The sequence below is a fragment of the Panthera pardus genome, unplaced genomic scaffold, assembly GCF_024362965.1.
Source record: "Panthera pardus isolate Hobbes unplaced genomic scaffold, ASM2436296v1 HiC_scaffold_2, whole genome shotgun sequence".
NCBI lineage: Eukaryota > Metazoa > Chordata > Mammalia > Carnivora > Felidae > Panthera > Panthera pardus.
In genome coordinates this window covers 48,513,890-48,533,457 of record NW_026526765.1, presented here as the reverse complement: position 1 = coordinate 48,533,457, position 19,568 = coordinate 48,513,890, and the positions used below count along the sequence as shown (strand labels likewise).

Genomic DNA, 19,568 nt, shown 5'->3' with positions numbered 1-19,568 from the left:
CACATCATGACCTGAGCTGAAATCAAGAATTGGATGCTTAACCAACCAAGCCACCCAGGTGCCCCTGGGATGGCCTTCTTCTTGACCAATAGAATGCAGTGGAAATAATACTGAATCACATGTCAGTTTAGGTCATAACCTTTGCCCGTTCTTCCTGAGTCTGTTGGAATGCTCACTTTTTTTTTTAAATGTTTTTATTTATTTTTGAGACAGAGAGAGACAGAGCATGAATGGGGGAGGGTCAGAGAGAGGGAGACACAGAATCCGAAGCAAGCTCCAGGCTCTGAGCTGTCAGCACAGAGCCTGACATGGGGCTCGAACTCATGGAGTGTGAGATCATGACCTGAGCTGAAGTCAAACACTCAACTGACTGAGCCACCCAGGAGCCCTGAGGAATGCTCACTTTTGAGAAAACCATATACTATGTAAGAAACTCATTTACTTTGAGACTGCTATACTGAAGGAAGCCCAAGATGCCTTGTGGAAAGGCCATGTGGAGGCACAGGGGTACCTGTCCAGCCACTAGGTCTTCTAGTCATCCAATCAATTTCCTAGACATGTGAGTACAAAGTCATCTTGGGTGTTGTCTTTGTATCTTTTTCATATTGAATATTTTCCCCAAATGTCTCTGATCCTTAGTTGCCTATTCATATTTAAAAGACACACTAAAAACTAATTAGGAATGCTGCATACATGACTGAGGCTCATGAACTGGTAGCTTTATTGAAGGGGAATTTTGTTGGTATTAACGGGGAGCACCTAAATATGAATATCTGTAAGTGTTTTATTAGGGCTATCCAATTTGTCCGGAGACTAACTCTCCCAGCTTCCTAGGAAGAGGATCCCACAGTTCAGTGGGTAGTCAGTGGGAACATTTTCTCTGAATCCTTCTATTTTCATCCCTTCCCCCTGTTTTACTAGATTCTCTGAGTGCAGAGACTCATCCAGTATTGTATTTTCACCAATACTTTTACTATGAGCAATGTTGAAGGTCTGAGACTCATTTGGCTGGTTACAATCAAATGAGGATTTTTTTCTTAAATCTAGAGCATTTGTGCTTCCTTAAATTCCCTCTCTGGAGCTGGGTATAATTTGGCCGGCCACTGGTATGGTGTGTCTCATAGCTGTGGTTCCCTAAGGACCACAGGTTGAAGGAGGGTGTCATGATCAAGAGCATGGATTTGGGATCAGGGACACTTGGGCTTGAGTCATGTTTTCACCTTCTTGACTGTCAATGTCATTTATGTAGCTCCCTTAAGCCTCCATTCCCTTGCCTGTTAAATGGGAAAAAATACCTATTTCTTAGTGTTGTGAGAATTAAATAATACATCTGTATCATGTAGTAGAGTGCTTGGAATATAACTAAACATTCATTAACCAATGACGATGACCTAAATCTATGTTAGAAAACATATCTGTTTGATTTGATTCCTCCTCTAACTGGTTCTGTGGTCTTGGATAGATCACTGAAGCTATAGAGTCCAGAGGGCTATCATCTCACCCAAGCCTTATAGTCTGGTTCATGAGCTATCTTTTATGCTCTTCATCATTAGGTGATGAAGACTTCACTAAAAACTCGTAGAATTGGGTCTTGACCTTGGGGTTGTTTGTTACCTGAGCATGTCCTGTAATGGCCACGGTATGCTTCCTCTATTGAATTCTTCTTTCCTTGTCTAGTAAATTCTAATAGTGATTTTGTCTTATGTGATGGTTGATTGCTTTTGTTTGTCAGTTATCAGAGTAAAGGGGCCAAAGTTCCAGGTGATGGAGAACCAGGTGAACCAGGTAAAGGGAGCAGAGCCCATTTCCAGTCTAACTTTCCTTTGGCCCCTATGAGGAGTCCATGTTTAAATAGCAGCCAATGAGGTGAGTTCATTGCATTTTACTGCAAGCTGCACAGGAGTGGGAAGGACTGTAGCTCATTCACAGCTTACACATGCACATACACACAAGCACATGCATGGATGCTACCACACAGGGTAGGAAATCCTTTGATACGTATGGACAAAGGAATACAGGTGCAACCTCACTATCAGTCCACACGTTTCCACATACACTGGTGGTCAGGAGAAAGAGCTCAGCACATTTTATCATACATCTCTTGAGGGAGACTATTCAGGAGGGAGGAAAGGGAAGGTTATGAGGCAGAAAGAGAAATGAAACTAAAAGGTCCTGCCCTGTCAGCACTAACCAGAGTATAAGAAATGGGCTTTGGACAGACAGACTGACTCCTGGGGCCTGCCAACAGTCAAAATGTCCAAAGGGCCTCTTATTCTCTGGCTGCTGATTGAACTTGGGCGGCTTTCTCTGAGTAAGTGTTCTGAATCCTTCCATGCAGGAGTCCCTGGAGAGCTTGGCATCCTGTGATAGATTTCCACAGCCGATCAGGCCTCAGTAGAGCAGAAGCCTGCTTCATTCTTGAGTCCTTCCAGATTTTTTTCTTTGGAGGGTCTCTGCCTTTCTAGTTACATAGGGTTTTATTCTGAGACTGGTTTTAGAGTTTTACAGTGGGCTAATTTGTATTCAAATCAGAAATGACAACTTAAGAAGAAACACAAAATAAAGGGTCAGATGAAATGGGGAAAATAAATTTCCTCTGCAGGTGTTATTAGCATAGTTGGAGCCACGGGAATTCTTCTGCAGAGCTCTTATTATAATTTGTATTTTTCTCTTTATTTTCAGGAGTTTTGGTTTGCTTTTTGTTTGTCTTCTTTTGCTGGGTATGACGCTTCATCCCTCACCAGAAGGTGAGGTTTGTTGTGTCCAAGTGTTGGGTGATGCAAGTGTACACACTCATTCTGGGCCAGTTTAGACTTCTGTGTCCTGGCAGCCTTGGGCAAAATGCTCCTCACTGAGCTGCAGTGGTCTCAGTCACTAGTCATTAACAATGGAAACATGTCTAAATTGCTCTGGCTCTTCTATGTATGAAATGAGGCAGCCAGATAAGACCAGTTTGAACAATGCATGATTCTAGAACTAGACAGTATCTAATATCCCTAGCAGTTTTCAAAGTTAGTAGCTATTTGCAAATGATCTCTCAAATGTGCTGCCCGCAAAAGCACTTCCATTCCAAGGAAAACAAATGTGTTCTCTCTACCCTTCAAACCTTTGCCATGCTGTTTTTCATCCTGCCTTTCTTTTCTCGGTAACTACATGCATTATCAGGTCTCCACCCAAGTCAGGCTTTTCCTGAGCACTCTGAGCCTCTGGACGGGGTGAGGTGTTTCTGCTATGAATTCCTATCTTCCATGAAGTCATCCATCAGAGAACTTGTCACCCTGTAGTAATTGATCATTTAACTGCCTCTCTTCCTAGATACTCTGTAGGAATTAATGGAATGAAGGCAATCCCTGTCACTTTCTTTATCAGCGTTTTCAGTGGTCTTTATCTTGTCCTGAGTAGTTGAGGTGTGGAGGTTTACGTTGTGTTGAAGGTTGCTGGAGTCTATGTTCCTGCTCCTGGCTGGACACTGATGGGGTAGGCTTCTCCAATCCTATGTGAAGGAAGCAGCACCTAGAGAACTGTCTTTTGTTCATTTTTCATTTGTACCTTTTCTAAAATGACCAATTTAGAAGAGAGTGATTGCTCAGAATCAGCAAGGATCAATCAGGACTGGATATGCTCTTAAAAGATGCAGAATGAAACCCTTTCCTCAGTAAATAGTGAAAATGAGACCCTGACTGGGGAAGGGGCCTTTCCTGAGGTCACCACCTGGAGAAGGAACAAAGCTGGCAACAGAACCTAGGTTGTACCTACCGTCCTAGGTAATTCCCAAAAAGGGAATTTGATTATCAGTGATTCTTCTGCTCCAAGATACTTTCGTACCAGCAGGGAAGAGCTTCTTGTCCTATTTCTAAATTCTGAAATGCTTGGTTACTTGTACTAATACTTTATTAATTTCATGTGGCATTTGATACTTCATTGCATATAAACCTCCGAAATACTTCTGAAGCAAGTATTATATATCCCCTTTGCTTTCAATGATAATGAGGTCAGGATTATTGTGGCTTTCCCCCAAGAACACAAAAGCAGTAACTAGCAGAATGAAGTTTACACTGTAGCCTAATGGGTGTTTTTCTGCCACACCAAATTGCCTGCTTCCTTTTTTTAAATATTAATTTGTAATCCAGTCAGTAATACAGAAACACCCCAGGTGAAAAAAATAACAGCATCATAAAGCTAAAATTCCTTTGAATACTCCCTCCTTCTCCAGTTCCTTTCCTCTGATGGCAAAGGCGACTGGAACAGTGAGTTGGGTGTATATCCCACCAGACACTTTTCTATGCATATACCTTCATATGTCTGTGCCCACAGACAAAAAAAAAAAAAATGCAAACTGTTTTATTTGTTTTATAAGATGGTTTTGTATTTTATGTGTTGTTTTGAATTTGTCCTTTTCATACATTAATAAGGCTTGGAGTTTTCATGTCAACTGATAAAGATTTACTTCTAATAACCTTGGAATGATTGCATGGAATGAATGATTCATTATGTTTCCAGGGAATGCGTATGCCATAGTTTTGCTGTTCCCCACATACAATGTTCACTTCATTCACATATATATGAAAGCTGCACCAAACTTTTGCAAACAAATTTCCCTGTGCACATGTCTTTTTGTAGGGTAAATAACAAAGCACGGAATTGCTAAGGCTTAGCTAGGATACATGCATGCTCAATATTAATGGAAACTGCCAAATTGCCTCACAGTGTGGCTATACCAATTAAACTCCCATTTCATTCCAGTGTACTCCAATAGTCTATGTCATTTCCTGAGTCCCTGTCTGGCCAACTTTGATATTATTGGCATTCTAAATTTTTGCCAGTCTTACAGATGAAATTTACTGGCTTCTTGTATTTCTTTATCTATGCCTGTTATGTCTTCTGTCAATTTTTATATTGGGTGTTTTCTTACTGAGTAGTAGGATGCCTCTTTCTATAGTATGATACTGGAAAAACAAACTGTTTAATCTCCAGCAGAAATAATTCCTGCATATATTTTGAATTAATTTTCCAAACATTCATAGGAATAAGCTCATATTGAGAAAGTTACTAGTTTTAGGTGCATATGTTCTGTTGGTAATAGAGCTGAAGGTGATGACAATGAATTTCTTATGTATTTATTTTTCCTTGTTTCATGGTAGACTAAATGGACTTCTAGAGCATTTATGGTCACTGAAACATTCCTACTACAATGAAATGAATAAACTGTGATTTCAGGGTCTGAAATTTCAGGGCGTGTCTGAATTTGGTTTGTGCTTACCTTATTTTAGAGAGGGTTATGGGGATATTCCTGATACCTGGGTCAGAGAGGAACCTGGTACTCTTGGCCATGTGCTATACAACTTAGTCCAATGGGCCAAAAAAGTCAGTGAATGTAGAGTCTCACAGGAAGGTACCTTGGAGAAAACAAAGCAGGACCTAGGTACCCTAGAGAAAGCAGGTGGAGTCCTGATGATCTGGAGCTTCAGCCTGTCTTAAGTAGCATTTTTTGGGAGTGGAGGGTTAGAACCAGCAATCGTTAGAACAATTGCTGATGCTCAATTAACCCAGTGGGCTTAACATTTGCAGCAGTGAAAATGTTTCCCAGATTCTTAGAGATGGAAGTAATCTTAGAAGAGCTTGTCCACTGGTCCTCAAATCCTGGGTGACTAGCAAGTGATATCAGAATGACCTGGAGAATTTCCATGGGCCTTGGCCTCAAACATTCTGATTCAGGGTTGGGCAATAAAATTTGCACTCTCAATACCTTCCCCAGGTCATGCTGATGAGCAGGCAAAGCTGGGAAATAGGACTGCTTCATTTCAGAAATAGCGATACCTTCCATCTCACACAACTAATATGGTAAAACTAACCCTTGGCATTTTTGTATGTCATAGGTGCCATTCTTTCTAATTCTTGTGGTTCTTTCCAGTTTTAACATTAAAAAAGTGTTCAAACTCCACCTAACTTCATGTTCTCTAACAACAAATAAATGGTCCAGAGCAATCAATTTCCAGATCCAGTACTGAAAGGAGAGAAGGACAATGGAACGTAGTTCAACAGCCTATCTTACTGCCACAGCCTTCTTTGGGTTTGAAAATGGAGGGAGTCCCAAGCAGTCAGGTCAGCAGTACATGGCCACTGCTTATTGAGGATACACTGGGTAGAGTGCTAGTTCTGGATGTGTTTACATGAGTTAGTGGAATTAGATTAAAGAGTTGGATTTTTCATTGGAAAAGTTTTTGGCTTATTGGAATGGTACTCAAGAACAGAGTTTTTAAATCAGCAAAAAGGGCTTGTTATGGAGATGAGTTCAGACCATGAGGTGGGTCAGCTATCTGCAACTGGGGGACAAAAGGGTGTGGAGTTAGGGACTCAGCAGTGGCTAAGGGCACATCAGAATTTAGGCTAAAAAAAATATACATAATGACTCTTCTCATCTTCCTGGAAGCATCTAGCTGCACAAACATCATGCAGTATATTTGAGAGATTTTAGTACTGCACAGCCTTAATTTTTCTCATTTTTGCTCACAGTTCCAGCTGCACCAGAGACTGTGAGAGGGTTTTTGGGTCAGTCGGTGACCTTGCCCTGTAAGTACTCATCCTGGTCTGAAAACAGCAACAGCATGTGCTGGGGCAAGGGCCCGTGTCCCAAATCCAAGTGCAACAATGAGCTTCTCCACACTGATGGGATGACGGTGTTGTCCAGGAAGTCATCAAAATATGAACTTCAGGGCAATATCCGACAAGGCAATGTCTCCTTGACCATCTTGAACACCAACGAAGGTGACAACAGTGTATACTGCTGCCGCATAGAGGTCCCTGGCTGGTTCAATGACGTGAAAAAGAACATTCGCCTGCAGCTGAGGAGAGGTGTGTACATGAAGGGGCTTGTGTCTGTGGAAGGATAGATTCAACAGTTAATGGGGAATGGATGTACTGGGTGGTGTTGGGGAGGCTGTAGGTGCTTAAGCACGAGTGGGCAGATTAATTTTAAGATATGTTGCTATGACTAGAGGAGGCACAGTATGGAGCAAATACCCATAGGGGCCAAGAAGACCACAGAAATGAATGGGTGGGGGGTGCATGGGAAGGGAACCAGTGAATTGGAGGGTCAGTCTGCAAAAGACATCTGCTTCTTATTACGAGATTGTTGCTTTGTGCACAGTGTTTTCAGATTTCGCAATTTTTACGTGTATGACATTGATTTTTATATGTTGGCAAAGATTTTTTAAAAAATACCATATAAATTAAATAAAATGTGTCCATGGGTCAGCTTCAGCCCATAAGCCAAAGTTTGCAACTTCCAGCAAAGGGGAAAGGGCATGAGACTTGGAGACAATCACAGCAGTTTTCAGGTGGCCTTTCTGTCTGTTACTGTCAGTTGCTTTTGATGAAACTGGAATATGGTGGGATTCTTAAAGATTTGAGCTGCATAGAAGGCAGCCTCTGGTTGAATTATGCTAACAGTAATCACCTTTCCTGCTTGTTGGGAATGGTGTCTCTCAGAGTAAGCTCTATGTTCAAACTGCATCGAAGATGGAGGGTTATCGGGGCACCTCAGTGGCTCAGTCAGCTGAAAGTCCAACTCTTGGTTTTGGCTCAGGTCATGATCTCATGGTTTTGTGAGTTCAAACCCTACATCAGCTCTGCACTGCCAGGATGGGCCTGCTTGGGATTCTCTCTCTCTCTCTGCCCCTCCCCCACTCACGCTCTCTCCGTCTCTCTCAAAATAAATAAATAAACTTAAAAAAAAAAAAGATGGGGGATTCTTGTGCTTTGTTCCTGACTGGGTAGGCATCTTGGAAGGTAGGATCGTATGCTTAATAGCCACATGTCTAACAGAATTCTCAGGTGACACCAACGTACTCTAAAATTTGGGAACGACTTATGTGGATGCTTCTTATTTCAGAACTTTCATATACTTTAGTATATTTTTCTTTAAAAGCGACTTTGTGATAGAAAAGGTATTTTTCTGATTTACTGAAGTTTTATTAAAGTTAAATGAGGCTAATCCAAGTCTTCTATTTTCAAGCCTGATATAACCAGCTATTATTTTATAAAATACTTGTTGAACTCAATATCTATGGGTCATTTCTAAGCTCACTGAAATCTGTTAGAGTTAATCAAAATTTGACATATTTAAGAGATGGTAGCATATGTAGAATAACTGTGGCTGATGAACCCAAACTCAAATGTTAGGGGGTGAGTGGTGTCAGCATGAACTTGTCGTTAATATATGAAAGAGACTACATTCTCATCCCATGTTGAACACCTTGGATTCATTTTTATTACAGATTTTAATTTTATTTCATTGTGGAAAGAACACCTATGGTGAGTTCTGCTCACTTAACAAATTTTCAAGTATACAACTTATTATTGTTAACTTTAGGTATGAGTTGTACAACAGAACTTGAGCTTCTTCATCTTGCTTGACTAAAATTTCATGTTTGGGCTCACTTTTGATGCAATTGTTCATTTGCTCACTTATGCAATCTTTTTGGAATATCTACCATGTGCCCAACATTGTGGTAGGTATTAGATTTGTAGCAGAGAACAAAATAAATAGCAGATTTTCCCTTATGGAGCTTACAGTCTGGTGGGAGAAGCAGGTGTTAAACCATAATCATAAAATAAAAGTGAAGGTAAAGTATAGAGTGCAAAACCCAGAAACCTAATTGATTGCAGAATATGTGTGACCTCCTTACAACAGTGTCCTTTTAGCTGAGACATGAGGGTTCAGTAGGAGTCAGCTTAATGAAGAGAGAGGCTCGGAAGCAACAGGTACAAAGTCCCTCCAGTGTGAGGTCACTGTTTAGAGAGGTGAAGAAAAGCCAGTGGGCTGGAGACAAGTGAGAAGAGTAAAGTGGAGACCTGAGATTGTAAAGAAAGAGCCAGATCAAGTGGAATTTTTGTGGGCCAACTTTGGGGTTGGGTCCTTTATCTCAAGGGCAAGGAGGACCCAGTAAAATCTTTTAAGCAGGGGACCAACATAATTATTTGTCATTTTAAAAGATTGTTCTAGCCAATGTGTAAAAAGCATATCGGAAAGGTCAAGAGTAGGGGCAAGAAACCCAACTTTCATGGGCATTCCAGTGGTCCAGGCCAGTGGACCAGGTGAGGGCAGCAGAAACAGAGAAATGGACAGATCCCACATATATTTGTACAATGTATCTTATATCGGTTACAGCTCCAACAACCAAGCGCCCAACAACCACTACTGCCATGACGACAACCATAGCTGTGCTTCCAACAACAGCTGTGACTACACCTGAACTCACAACCAGAACACCACTTCAGACTACCCTCACAGCTGTGGCAACCACATGCCCCCCAACAATATCAACCTTTCTTCCTGAAGCAACCCTAGTTCTTGAGACCACTGAGCCTTCAATGGGAGCACCCACCTTCACTACAGGTACATGGTACATTTGGCCATTCTTTCCCTTCTGCTGGTCAGATGTATCTTGGGTCCCTTGCAACAGGGTTCTTTTACTGAATGGGGCAGTTCAGAGACTTGCTCTTGTGTGTGTGCATTCTGGTTTGCTAGGGTTGTCATAACAAATGCCACAGAGCGGGGGGCTTAAACAACAGAAATTTATTTTCTCATAATTCTGGAGGCCAGAAGTATGAGACAAAGGTGTCAGTACGACTGATTTCTTGGCTTATAAATGGCTACCTTCTTTCTGTGTCTTCACATGGTCTTCCCTCTGTGTCTCTGTCCTAATCTTATCTTCTCATAAGGACACCAGTCATATTGAATTAGGGTCCATCCATATAACTTCATTTTACTTAATTATTTCTTTCTCCAAATAAGGGCACAATTTCCTGTATTGGGGGTTAGAATTTCAACATATGAATTTTTGGGAATATAGTTCAGTTTATAACTGTATGTATGTGCGTGTGTCTGAGTGAGGATGTGGTTTCATCAATCTGTTCCTTTCCTTTGTTTTATGGTTTCCTTTTTTTCCCCCTATTTTTTCTGTTTTTTGAAAGTCAGATATTTTGGTTCTCCAGTTGACCTTCCAGGAATCTTAGAGATATTTATGCAACAGCTAGGATATGTCACCTGGGGTCAGACCCCAGTTTTATTCTTCCAGGGGTTAAGTCTCTGCCTTGGCATTAGAGATTGGTTGAGGAAAGGCCTCCAGATGCCTTAAAATATCCCTTGATGATGAACTAGTTCTACCTTTGTTTCTTCCTTCCTCTTTCCTTCCCTTCTTCTCTCAATCCCTTCCTCCCTCCCTTCCATTCTTTTCTTTTTCTTTCCTTCCTGCCCCCCCCCCCCAAGTCGTTTTTGATCCTCCATCTTGGACCCTCACTGACTTACTAGCTTCATTACTTATAGGGCTTATCAAAGTGCCCACCATGTTTCAACCTCTGATACCAAGGTAATGCTATTGGAAACTCATTAAGAGATAGTGTGAAGGCTTTCTTAGCTGTCTCAGCTGCCTCAGTAAGGCTTGGATAATTTAAATAGCTTTATAATATTGAATCAGCTAATTCTGTTATACTCTGGGTTGTCACCTAAAGTTCATGAACCATAAACCAGCCAATTTTTGTATGTATTTTTAATGGTTTTTGGTGTTTAAAATAATCACCTTAAACTATGACATTTGTAGTTTTCTTGATCCTAAAAAATTACTTGCAATCCTTGAAGAAAACCTGAAATATATAAAAAGGCTCAAAGACAAGTATAAAAATAGCCCTGGATCCCACCACTCGGCACAAACACTTATTTTTGCAGCTCTCTTTTATCAAACTTTTTTTATATTCCAGAATCAGAAAGTTTCTTTCTCTCCAGTGACTCTGAGAGAAGTACCGAGGTGACCTCTGGAAACATTGCCTTGCTTACATCCAGAGGTATGAGGACACTTTCTTTCTCTTTCTTTTCCTCATTTCTTAGGTTGAGGAGAGTAAAATGCTATTGAATGAGATAACTGAAGATGAATTTTGGGTCCTGTGTGCCATGAACCCTAGCTAGGACAAATTGGACCACATTTGTGGTTCATTCATTCTTGTGGCTTTGAGAGAGAAAGGGGGGTGGGGAGAGAGACTGACCTTGATTTGTTTAAGCAATTCCTCATGGTAGCACATTTCTGGAATATTTGCCTTTCCATTCCAGGTGAGGCAGTGCTTAGCCGTCTCATCCTAATTCCCAGTACAATGATCTTTGTTGACTTCCTTGAGGGACGTCCTCACTTGATCATTGGCTTTCTGTAGTAGAGAGAGAAATTCATTCATGTGATCTTTCATCCATCAAGACTTCTTTAGGTATTTAATAGGGGTCCAAGGGCAGAGAATACCCTAAAATAAGGCACGGTTTACATCCATGGGGGGTGCTAGAGAGAAGTGCCCAGGCTGGGCTCTCTGTTTTATTCCTTTTTGCCAGGGGTTTCTGGTCTCGGCTGATTTCCCAGGTGAGTTGGAGAGTTGAATAACTTCATGGATATAATGGCCTTAGGTGAGTGCCTGGCATGTTAGTAAGTGCTCAAATGGCAGATTTTACTTAATGGGGCTTATAGTCAAGTAGAAGAAAACAGATATCTATGGGGTAAATAAATGATTCCGTTCTTGTGTTAGTACAATATAGGGAGGCAGTATGGCACAGGGTGTGTGCTCTGGTGTTACACTGCCTGGGTACAAGACCCACTTCTTAACTGTTGTATGACTCTGGGAAAGTTATTTAATCTCTTTGGGTCTTGGCTTCCTCATTGATAAAATGGGAATAATAATAACACCTATCCTGTGTCTCTTTCTGAAGATTAAATGAGAGGATACTTGTAGATCACTTAGAACAGCATGAACTGAATGCTCTGTAAACATTAGCTCTTCTTCTTCTTCTTCTTCTTCTTCTTCTTCTTCTTCTTCTTTTATTATTATTTTTTATTTAAAAAAGATATTTTTTAATGTTTATTTTTGACAGAGAGAGAGAGACAGAGCATGAGCAGAGAGAGAGGGAGACACAGAATCTGAAGTAGGCTCCAAGCTCTGAGCTGTCAGATGCTCAACCAACTGAGCCACCCAAGCGCCCCATTCTTCTTTTATTTTTTTTATGACAGAAGTTAGTTTAGGGGACAGTGGGGCACCAAAAATAAAAAAGACAAGTTTTTACCTAAGTTTGTTTTCTCTTTTCCTTTGTTTTTGTTTTGTTCTGTTTTGTTTTGTTTTTTTTTTCAGAATCTGAAGGTTGGGGTCTCCAGTCAACGTCCCAGACATCAATGTGGGAAATGAGTGAGTCAGTGACTTTTCTTCAGCCAAGAGGTAAGGGGCTGTGCTCGTGAGGGTGATTTTGTCTTTGACCGTGGGAACAATCTGTCATCTGCCATCTGCCTGTTTGTCTTGGGATTTGGCTATTTTGGTTCCACTGTGGTCACATCCTACATCTTCCCACAAGCTGGGAAAGTGAAACCAGCTAATAGCAGCCATGTTTGCTTCTTCCCTCTTCTGCCTCTTTTCTGAAACCCCTGTGTTGGGATTCCCCTTCTTCCTTAGTTGTTTCTGTCTTGAAGCTAGAATTGCCAGAAAATCATCCATTCATTTAAAAAAATTAGTAATTTATTGTAAATTACACAAATATTACACTAATGTATTTTTGTTAGGGATACATAAAAAGTAGGAAAAAAAATCTCTTTGACTCCCTGTCTTTAATCCCAGCCCTTCCTGTGATATAATCACTGCTATTAGTTAAAGAGGACCATTCCTAGATCTTTTTCTATTTCCTTATGTGTGTGTATAGAAATATGCAGTTTTGTTCTGTTGTGTGAATTAAAAAAAATTCTATTATACTGTATGCAGCCTTCTGTATTTTGTTTATTTACCTAGCATTATATACTGGACTACTTTCCTTTCCAATCCATGTAGATATATATCATTATGTTAAATTGCTGTATAGAATTTTATACTGTGGATACTTATAATATCCAATGCCCACGAAGGGACATTGAAGTGTTCTAATATTTCATTACCATAGGTAGTTTGCAGGGGCATCCTTGTATGTGAGAGCCTCCTTAAGTGTCTATGTCTAACGGTCTAGGGTGGTGACTAAGAAGGAGAAATCCTAGGCTGAAAGAAATGTACACTTTAAGTTTACTAACCATTACAAAATTGTCTTCTGGAAAGGCTTTGCCAATTTATTTTCCCACCCACAGTGTCTGCTTTCCTACATCTCCCCTATACTTGATATGACCATTTATTTAATTTTTTTTCAATCTCCTGAGAAGAAAATTCTGTCCCATTTTTTTGTTGTTCATTTTTTTTTGTCTCATTTTTTGTTGATTAACAAGGCGTTTGAGTGTCTTTCCATATGTTTATTAGCCAAACGATGGTCCTGTAACTCTGTGAAGGAGGCAGTGTAACATCACTCACAAAGGCTCAGCAGATAGAATTGGAGAGGATGGGCAAGAGTAAGTGGAAAAAGGATACATTTTGAAGGAAGACTATAAATCAAGGTGAAATGCAAGGGTGACCTAATGTTGAAAAGTTTTGGCTTTTTTTTTTTTTTTTTTTGGCGCTATCTCATTCAGCGGGAAGACGGGGAATTTGGACTAGTTGTTGTTAACTTAGGTGAAACTAGATGCCAAAGATCCAAACCTTCTTTGTCTGTGGCATGGGGTAAAAGTGGGGGCTGTTTCCTGGCAGAAGAGAAGGTAGCAACGAGAAAAATGATGGAGAGTGGGCAAGGAGTTCTCAAAATGTTATCATTCATTCCATTTAAATCTCAGGCTATTTTACATTCAACTGCAAGGAAACAAGAGGTCATCTTGATGTTTCACCCTCTTCTGTAATACCCCAGATAATTGTTATTTCACTCCTCCTTGATAAATCCTGGAGGAGAGAGAATATTTGCAGCAACATCTAGAGGCTGCATTGCTGAGAAGGAGCTTGCTGTAAGAAGGTCTATCTCTGTGTAACCTTTACTCATTATGGAAGAAACCAGGACTTATTGAACGCATATTATATGTGGTGCAGTGCGAAGCTGTTCTCATGGGCCACTTCATTCAATCCCTTTTTAGCAGATGCTCATACCCCTATTTTGTGCAACTTTTCCAAGGCCACACTGCTCTCAGGTTCCTGATGCAGGAAGTCTAGCTCTGAGTCCAAGCTCTTAGATATTATTTTATTTTGTCTTGTCTTCCTGTCTGAAATAAATGGTGGTATTCTTTCCATTTACTGTCCTCTCATCCCACTGGTTGTAATGAAACATTTGTAACAATAATTGTACTTTCTATTGCCGAAGACTTAATTATGTGTTAGGTGCTGTACTAAGGGTATTTAATGTGTATTTTCTTATTTAAATCTCATAGTGACCTCCTGATCGGGTACAGATATTATACCTATTTTAGAGATAAAGAAATGGAGGGTCAGAGAGTTTATTAGAGTAGCTGACATCTACTGAAATCTCTCTTTGTTTCAATACTGCTCACGTTAAGCGCATTATTTTATCTGGCTTCTCACAAAATCCTATGAGATAGATACCATTATCACCTCCATTTTAGAGTTCATGAAGGTTATATAACTTATCTGGTAAATGATGACCCGGGTTTAACCCATGTCGGTTCAACTCTGCTGCCATTCTGACATCATACTGTGCTGCTTCTCCCCACCCCTCACTCCCCAGTCTGGAGCCATTTTACAGAATAAGTCAGGATAAGTGTTACTTCTTCATTCACATGAAAGTGCTTTCAACTCCTTTCAGAGAGCTCACGTGACTCTGTGGGGTTTCTTTCCCTGGCCAAATATCCCTGATTCCTTCCTCATTTCTTCATGTAATTTTGGATGGCAAGCCTTCCATGGATGACAGCTGGTTTCAATTCTTCAAGAAGATCTGGTCAAAATTATTATTCCCTAAAGTCAGCATTACCCAGAGTGATAGTTCTTCACCCCCACTCCATGGCTCCCTAGAATGGAGTTTGGAGACGTGGAGTGACTTACCCAAGATCATAGAGCTGGGCAGAAGGAGAGCTGGGACTCACACCAGGCCTCGGAGATTTTAAATTTTAAATGTCTGTGGTCTCCTGGGTGGAGTTGTCTGTGGACGGGCTGGGGGTGGTATGAACCCCCTGAAATTACATATATAATTATGTGTGTATATGTGCACATGCATTTTTCTGAGGGAAAAGCCTAGGACATATCTTTAGATTCTCCAAGAATTCTGCAAAGCTCCAAGTGGTTTGGAACCATCATTCAAACACAAACAAACAAACAAACAAACAAACAACAACAAAAACTTGCATAGGTTTCTCCCCTCCCCCCACCCCGGAGCTAAAGAGTCTGTTTGAAGAATGCAAACTCTGACCCCTTCAGGTACCTAGGAACTCAAAGCATTCCATCCAGCCTGAGGGTTCATTTCATTTCTTGCATGGCAGCAGGAATTTGTGAAATGGTTCCAATTTGTTCCCTCAAGACAAATTTGTTCCCTCCCTCAAATTTGTTCCAATTTGTTCCCTCTATGGGGAGGGACTCTGAAGTCATAATCTGATGGCCTGGGATTAAGTCTGCCATTGATTATGCCTTCCGTTCTTTTACTGCCTCAGTAACATCTCAGATCCTTTCTTTCTAGTCTTCTATCCTCACAGCCTCCAGGGTAGCTCTGGGTGGGGGTTGAAAAAGCTCACTGGGGAGTCTGAAGGCTCAGGCTTATATCCCAGCTCTGCCATTTTTGTGTTTCTGTTTTCTTTTAGATCCTCAGGTGAGTTATTTGTTCTGTTCTTCTCTAAATCTCAGTTTCCCCAAAACGTACAGTGATGATGATATTAGTACTTATTTCATAGGACTGTTAAGTGAGGAAACGCATAAGAAACATACCTGGTACCTAATTACTGGCTAGTAAACGATAGTCCCTATGCCCTATCCCCATTTCCTTTCTTCTTCACACATCTATTATTCCTACTCACACACCTTCATTTTTAGGTCTCTCTGGCAGGGTAACAAGAGGCCACTTTCACCAGCTCCCAACTGACTTGCTGTTCCTTATAAGCACACAGACACTTTTGGTTTTATGATTTTTTTAAATCTGTTAATTGCACCAGGGAAACAGCCAATGAGTGACAAAATTACAAACCTGGGAAAGTTACAAGAGCTTTTAAAATCTCACGGTAGTAATTCTCTACTTGTTACTGGAGTAAATCTGAGATTCTGAAAGCTCTTCACTGACTCCCTTTTAGATGGCTCTACAGAATTCTTAATCATTGGTTTTATTCCTGCTTATGGACACATTTCATCTCCTGCTGCCTCTGAATTGTTTTGTCCTTCTCATACTGTTCAGTCTGTAGAGGCTCCACTCTACAATGTAGGCGTGGAATTCAAGTCATGCCTGAAAAAGAGCTGTGGTTGAGTGTGCCAAGCAAGAACTTCCAGATTCATGTTATTCATTTCATAGGACAACTCCAAGTAGGTTATCTCCTGCTTCAGTGCTTATTCTACTTTTAAGGCATTTGCTGTAGACATCATGTGAAAAGGCCTACCTAGGGTGGCAAATCCTTGCCTCCACTCTAAGGCTGCCTAGAAATGGAGCTCAGAGATGTGAAGTGACTTGCCTGAGATTGCACAGCTAGACAGAGAGAGAGATCTGAGACTCACACCCAGGTTTCAGGGGGTTTAAACTTGTGTTCATTAACTCCCAGGGAGGAGTATTATCTATGGAAATCTGGGAAACTGAGAAGATTAGAAACTGGGGCCCAGAAAATGGGAGGGAATGCTTTTAGAAACAGCTGCTCTATTACCGTGTCTTTCTGTTTGACAAAGTCATCCAAAGCTTCATGGTCCAGAGCAAGCTGGCCTTTCCAAGGAGCCAAAAGATTCTCAGAGGACAAAGTGGTTGGAGATGAGACTTTTCTCTTTATCTTGGAATTTGTTTTGGGTACTTGGAAATAGGTAATATCATTTTTTGGTAAAGGCGTTTCAAATCCATCATTACTTAAACATGGCTTATTGAATTGATTTTCTATACATGGCATGGGAATAAATAAGTCATGACATCTGTCCTAAAAGGGGTCACACTTTAGTAAGATAGACAGGCTATGTATAGCAAACAATCATCCAGTGGGTTTAGTTTTGGGATAGAAGTATGGAAAGTTTTCCTGGGGGCCCAAAGAAGGGAAAGATGGATTCTATCCTGGAAAGGATGGCTAGCATAATTTAACTTAATAATCTTTGAATTGGTTCTTCAAGGATGAGAACATTTCATTGTGCAGGGAAGGGTGAACAGGCAGGAAGAAGAGCATGAACAAAAAGAAGGGAACTTGATAAGAGTATGAAATCTTTGGAGCTTGTCTAATAGTCTAGTTTAATCTAATAGAGACAAGAAGCTGGGAATGGTCTAGGTTCTTAAGGGACTTGATTGATAGGCTGAAGAATTTAGATTTTATTCCAGGGTCATGAGAAACCATTCATGTTTTCTGGGTAGGGAATGATATTTCCAGTTCTGTTTTAGGAAACATTGCTCTGGTAAGAGTGTGGGAGATGTATGAGAAGGAGCAAGCCTGGGGGCAGAGAGGCTACCCAGGAACCTTTTGTAATAATTCATACCAGAGATGAATGTCTAGAGTAGAATAATGGCAGCAGTAACTACAGAGAGGGGACAGAGTCAAAGCCACTTAGGAGTTAGGATTGGGAGGACAGTGACCAGAGTAAGAATGAAGGATGACTCATTCTCTGTACTTGGGAGGTTAGATTGATGTGACAGGTTAACTAGTAAGGAACCCCAGGAAAAAGGGTGAATTTGTTTGGGAGAGCTGGAGTTTGAAGGGCCCCTGAGGAATGTCTAATGGGCAGTTGGGAATATGGGGCTGGGTTGACTTATGGATGCCTGGGTGAGAATGGGTGTCTTTGATGATTGGCACCTACCTCTGATCAAATAATAATTACCATGATTCAGGTTACAATTGCTGAACAGGAACTTAAAAATACACCAATAATTTAATACATGTTATCTCATAAGGGACAGTTCAGGGCTCTAGATACGATTTGGGGAATCACTGATAATAAATGACACTTACCAAATGCTTTTTATATACCAGGCTTGGGCACAGTGTCTCATTGTGAGGCATTGTCTGCATCTGTGTGAAAGATGCTATCATTACTTCCATTATAAAGGAAAAGAAACTGAGGTTTGGAGAAGTTAGATTTGCCAGAGTTTGAACCCTGGGTCTCTTGGCTCTTGAAACTCAGCTCTTAAGCACTTTATTATATTTTCTCATTAGGAGAGGGATAATGGAAAGCTCCTGTGAAATCACTTAAAGATATTGTGTGAGATGGAGGGAGAAATGAAAAGGTACAACCCCATAAAGGGACAACTACATTGCAAGAGGAGGCAGGGATGAAGACAGAAAAAGTAGGAAGGGATCCAGCAGAGCATGAGTGCAGAGAGGGCTGAGCTGACAAAAGTTATGGAGGGTATAGTCAAATACTGGGAAATTCAGAACGCTGGTCAAGAAGGATGAGGCCCTTAGGTGGCTGTGAACCATTAGGTGAACAGTGTTAGCTCTCTGGGTGGATGCTCTGAAGTCCAAGACAAGCAATTGTTAGAGAGTGAATATTAGGTGTTCTTTCAAGAAGTTTGAGGATGGATATTTAGAGAAGGAGATAGTGAATGGAGCAAGGTTGGTCCTGGTGTAGCAGAAGGGGATCAGTCAAAAATGAGAGAGGTAGGGTTTGGTCTAGAAATGGTGGTAAGAGAAAAGGGAGTGAGGATAGAATAAATGAAAGTGTGGAGCAATCTGATCTCATGTTGACTTCCCAGGGGATGGAACCAAGACCTTGAACTTCAAGGTCATCCAGTTCATGTATATATCAGACCTGGCCATGGGTTGAAAACACAGGGTGCTTAGTAAAAATATAGATTGCTTTACTCTACCCAAGGCTTGAAGAATTAGAACCTACCCTGGGGGTGGGTCTAAGAAATTGTATGCTTAGCAAACTTCCTCAGGAAATTCTTTTGAAGCCATCCCATCCCTGGCCCCAAGAAGACATTTAGGAGTTGCTGGTGTAGTGTGCACACTTCGTTCTACATAGAAAGAAACTGAGGCACACAGGCATAAAAAAGTTCAAAGAGAAGTGGGAACGAGGCCCCAGATAGGACTCTCTTCTGGCTCTCAAATCAGAGCTCTTTCCCCTACATTGCACTATTTTATTAAAGACAAAGCTGAGCCATGTTAGAACTTAACATTTTTTCTAGGTCCTCAGTTGATCAAGGACATAAAGAAGTTGTAGGGGGAATTGCTGTTTTCAGTACAAGTTCAGCAGAAGGAACAGAGGAAGGCAGGGGAATGAAGCAAAGCTCATTTTCACTCACAAATGCCGTTGTTAGGAGGAAAGAAATTGGATGCAGTTGATTTCAAAGTCAACATCTTTCGTGAGGCATTAGCCGATTTGTTTTATCTCTCATGCCCACGCTGTTCACAGGCTCGAATCAGTTGTAGGCTGGCAGTCTGGGGATAAAGGCAAAGGACAAAAAATGGATTTTCATGATTCTTCTCACAATAGCATTATATTCTACCAACCGTACAAATGATATTTTTTCATTAATAAAGCTGGGATTGAATCTGTGTAATTCTAGCATCTAACAGCTCACCTTCAGAAAGGTCAAC

The 19,568-nt window shown here is 40.9% G+C and overlaps 1 protein-coding gene across 2 annotated transcripts in view; it reads left to right on the top strand.

Annotated features, from left to right (window-relative positions):
* Positions 1-2,205: 2,205 nt before the first annotated feature.
* The window catches only part of TIMD4 (T cell immunoglobulin and mucin domain containing 4), a 32,090-nt gene continuing 14,727 nt past the window's right edge, over positions 2,206-19,568 (top strand). For both annotated transcript variants that reach the window (XM_019464515.2, XM_019464517.2), the window contains exons 1-5: positions 2,206-2,311; positions 6,514-6,852; positions 9,170-9,397; positions 10,759-10,842; positions 12,160-12,243. In XM_019464515.2, coding sequence (XP_019320060.1) covers positions 2,254-2,311; positions 6,514-6,852; positions 9,170-9,397; positions 10,759-10,842; positions 12,160-12,243 — 793 coding nt within the window. In that variant the 5' untranslated portion in view covers positions 2,206-2,253. The remainder of the gene's footprint in view (positions 2,312-6,513; positions 6,853-9,169; positions 9,398-10,758; positions 10,843-12,159; positions 12,244-19,568) is intronic.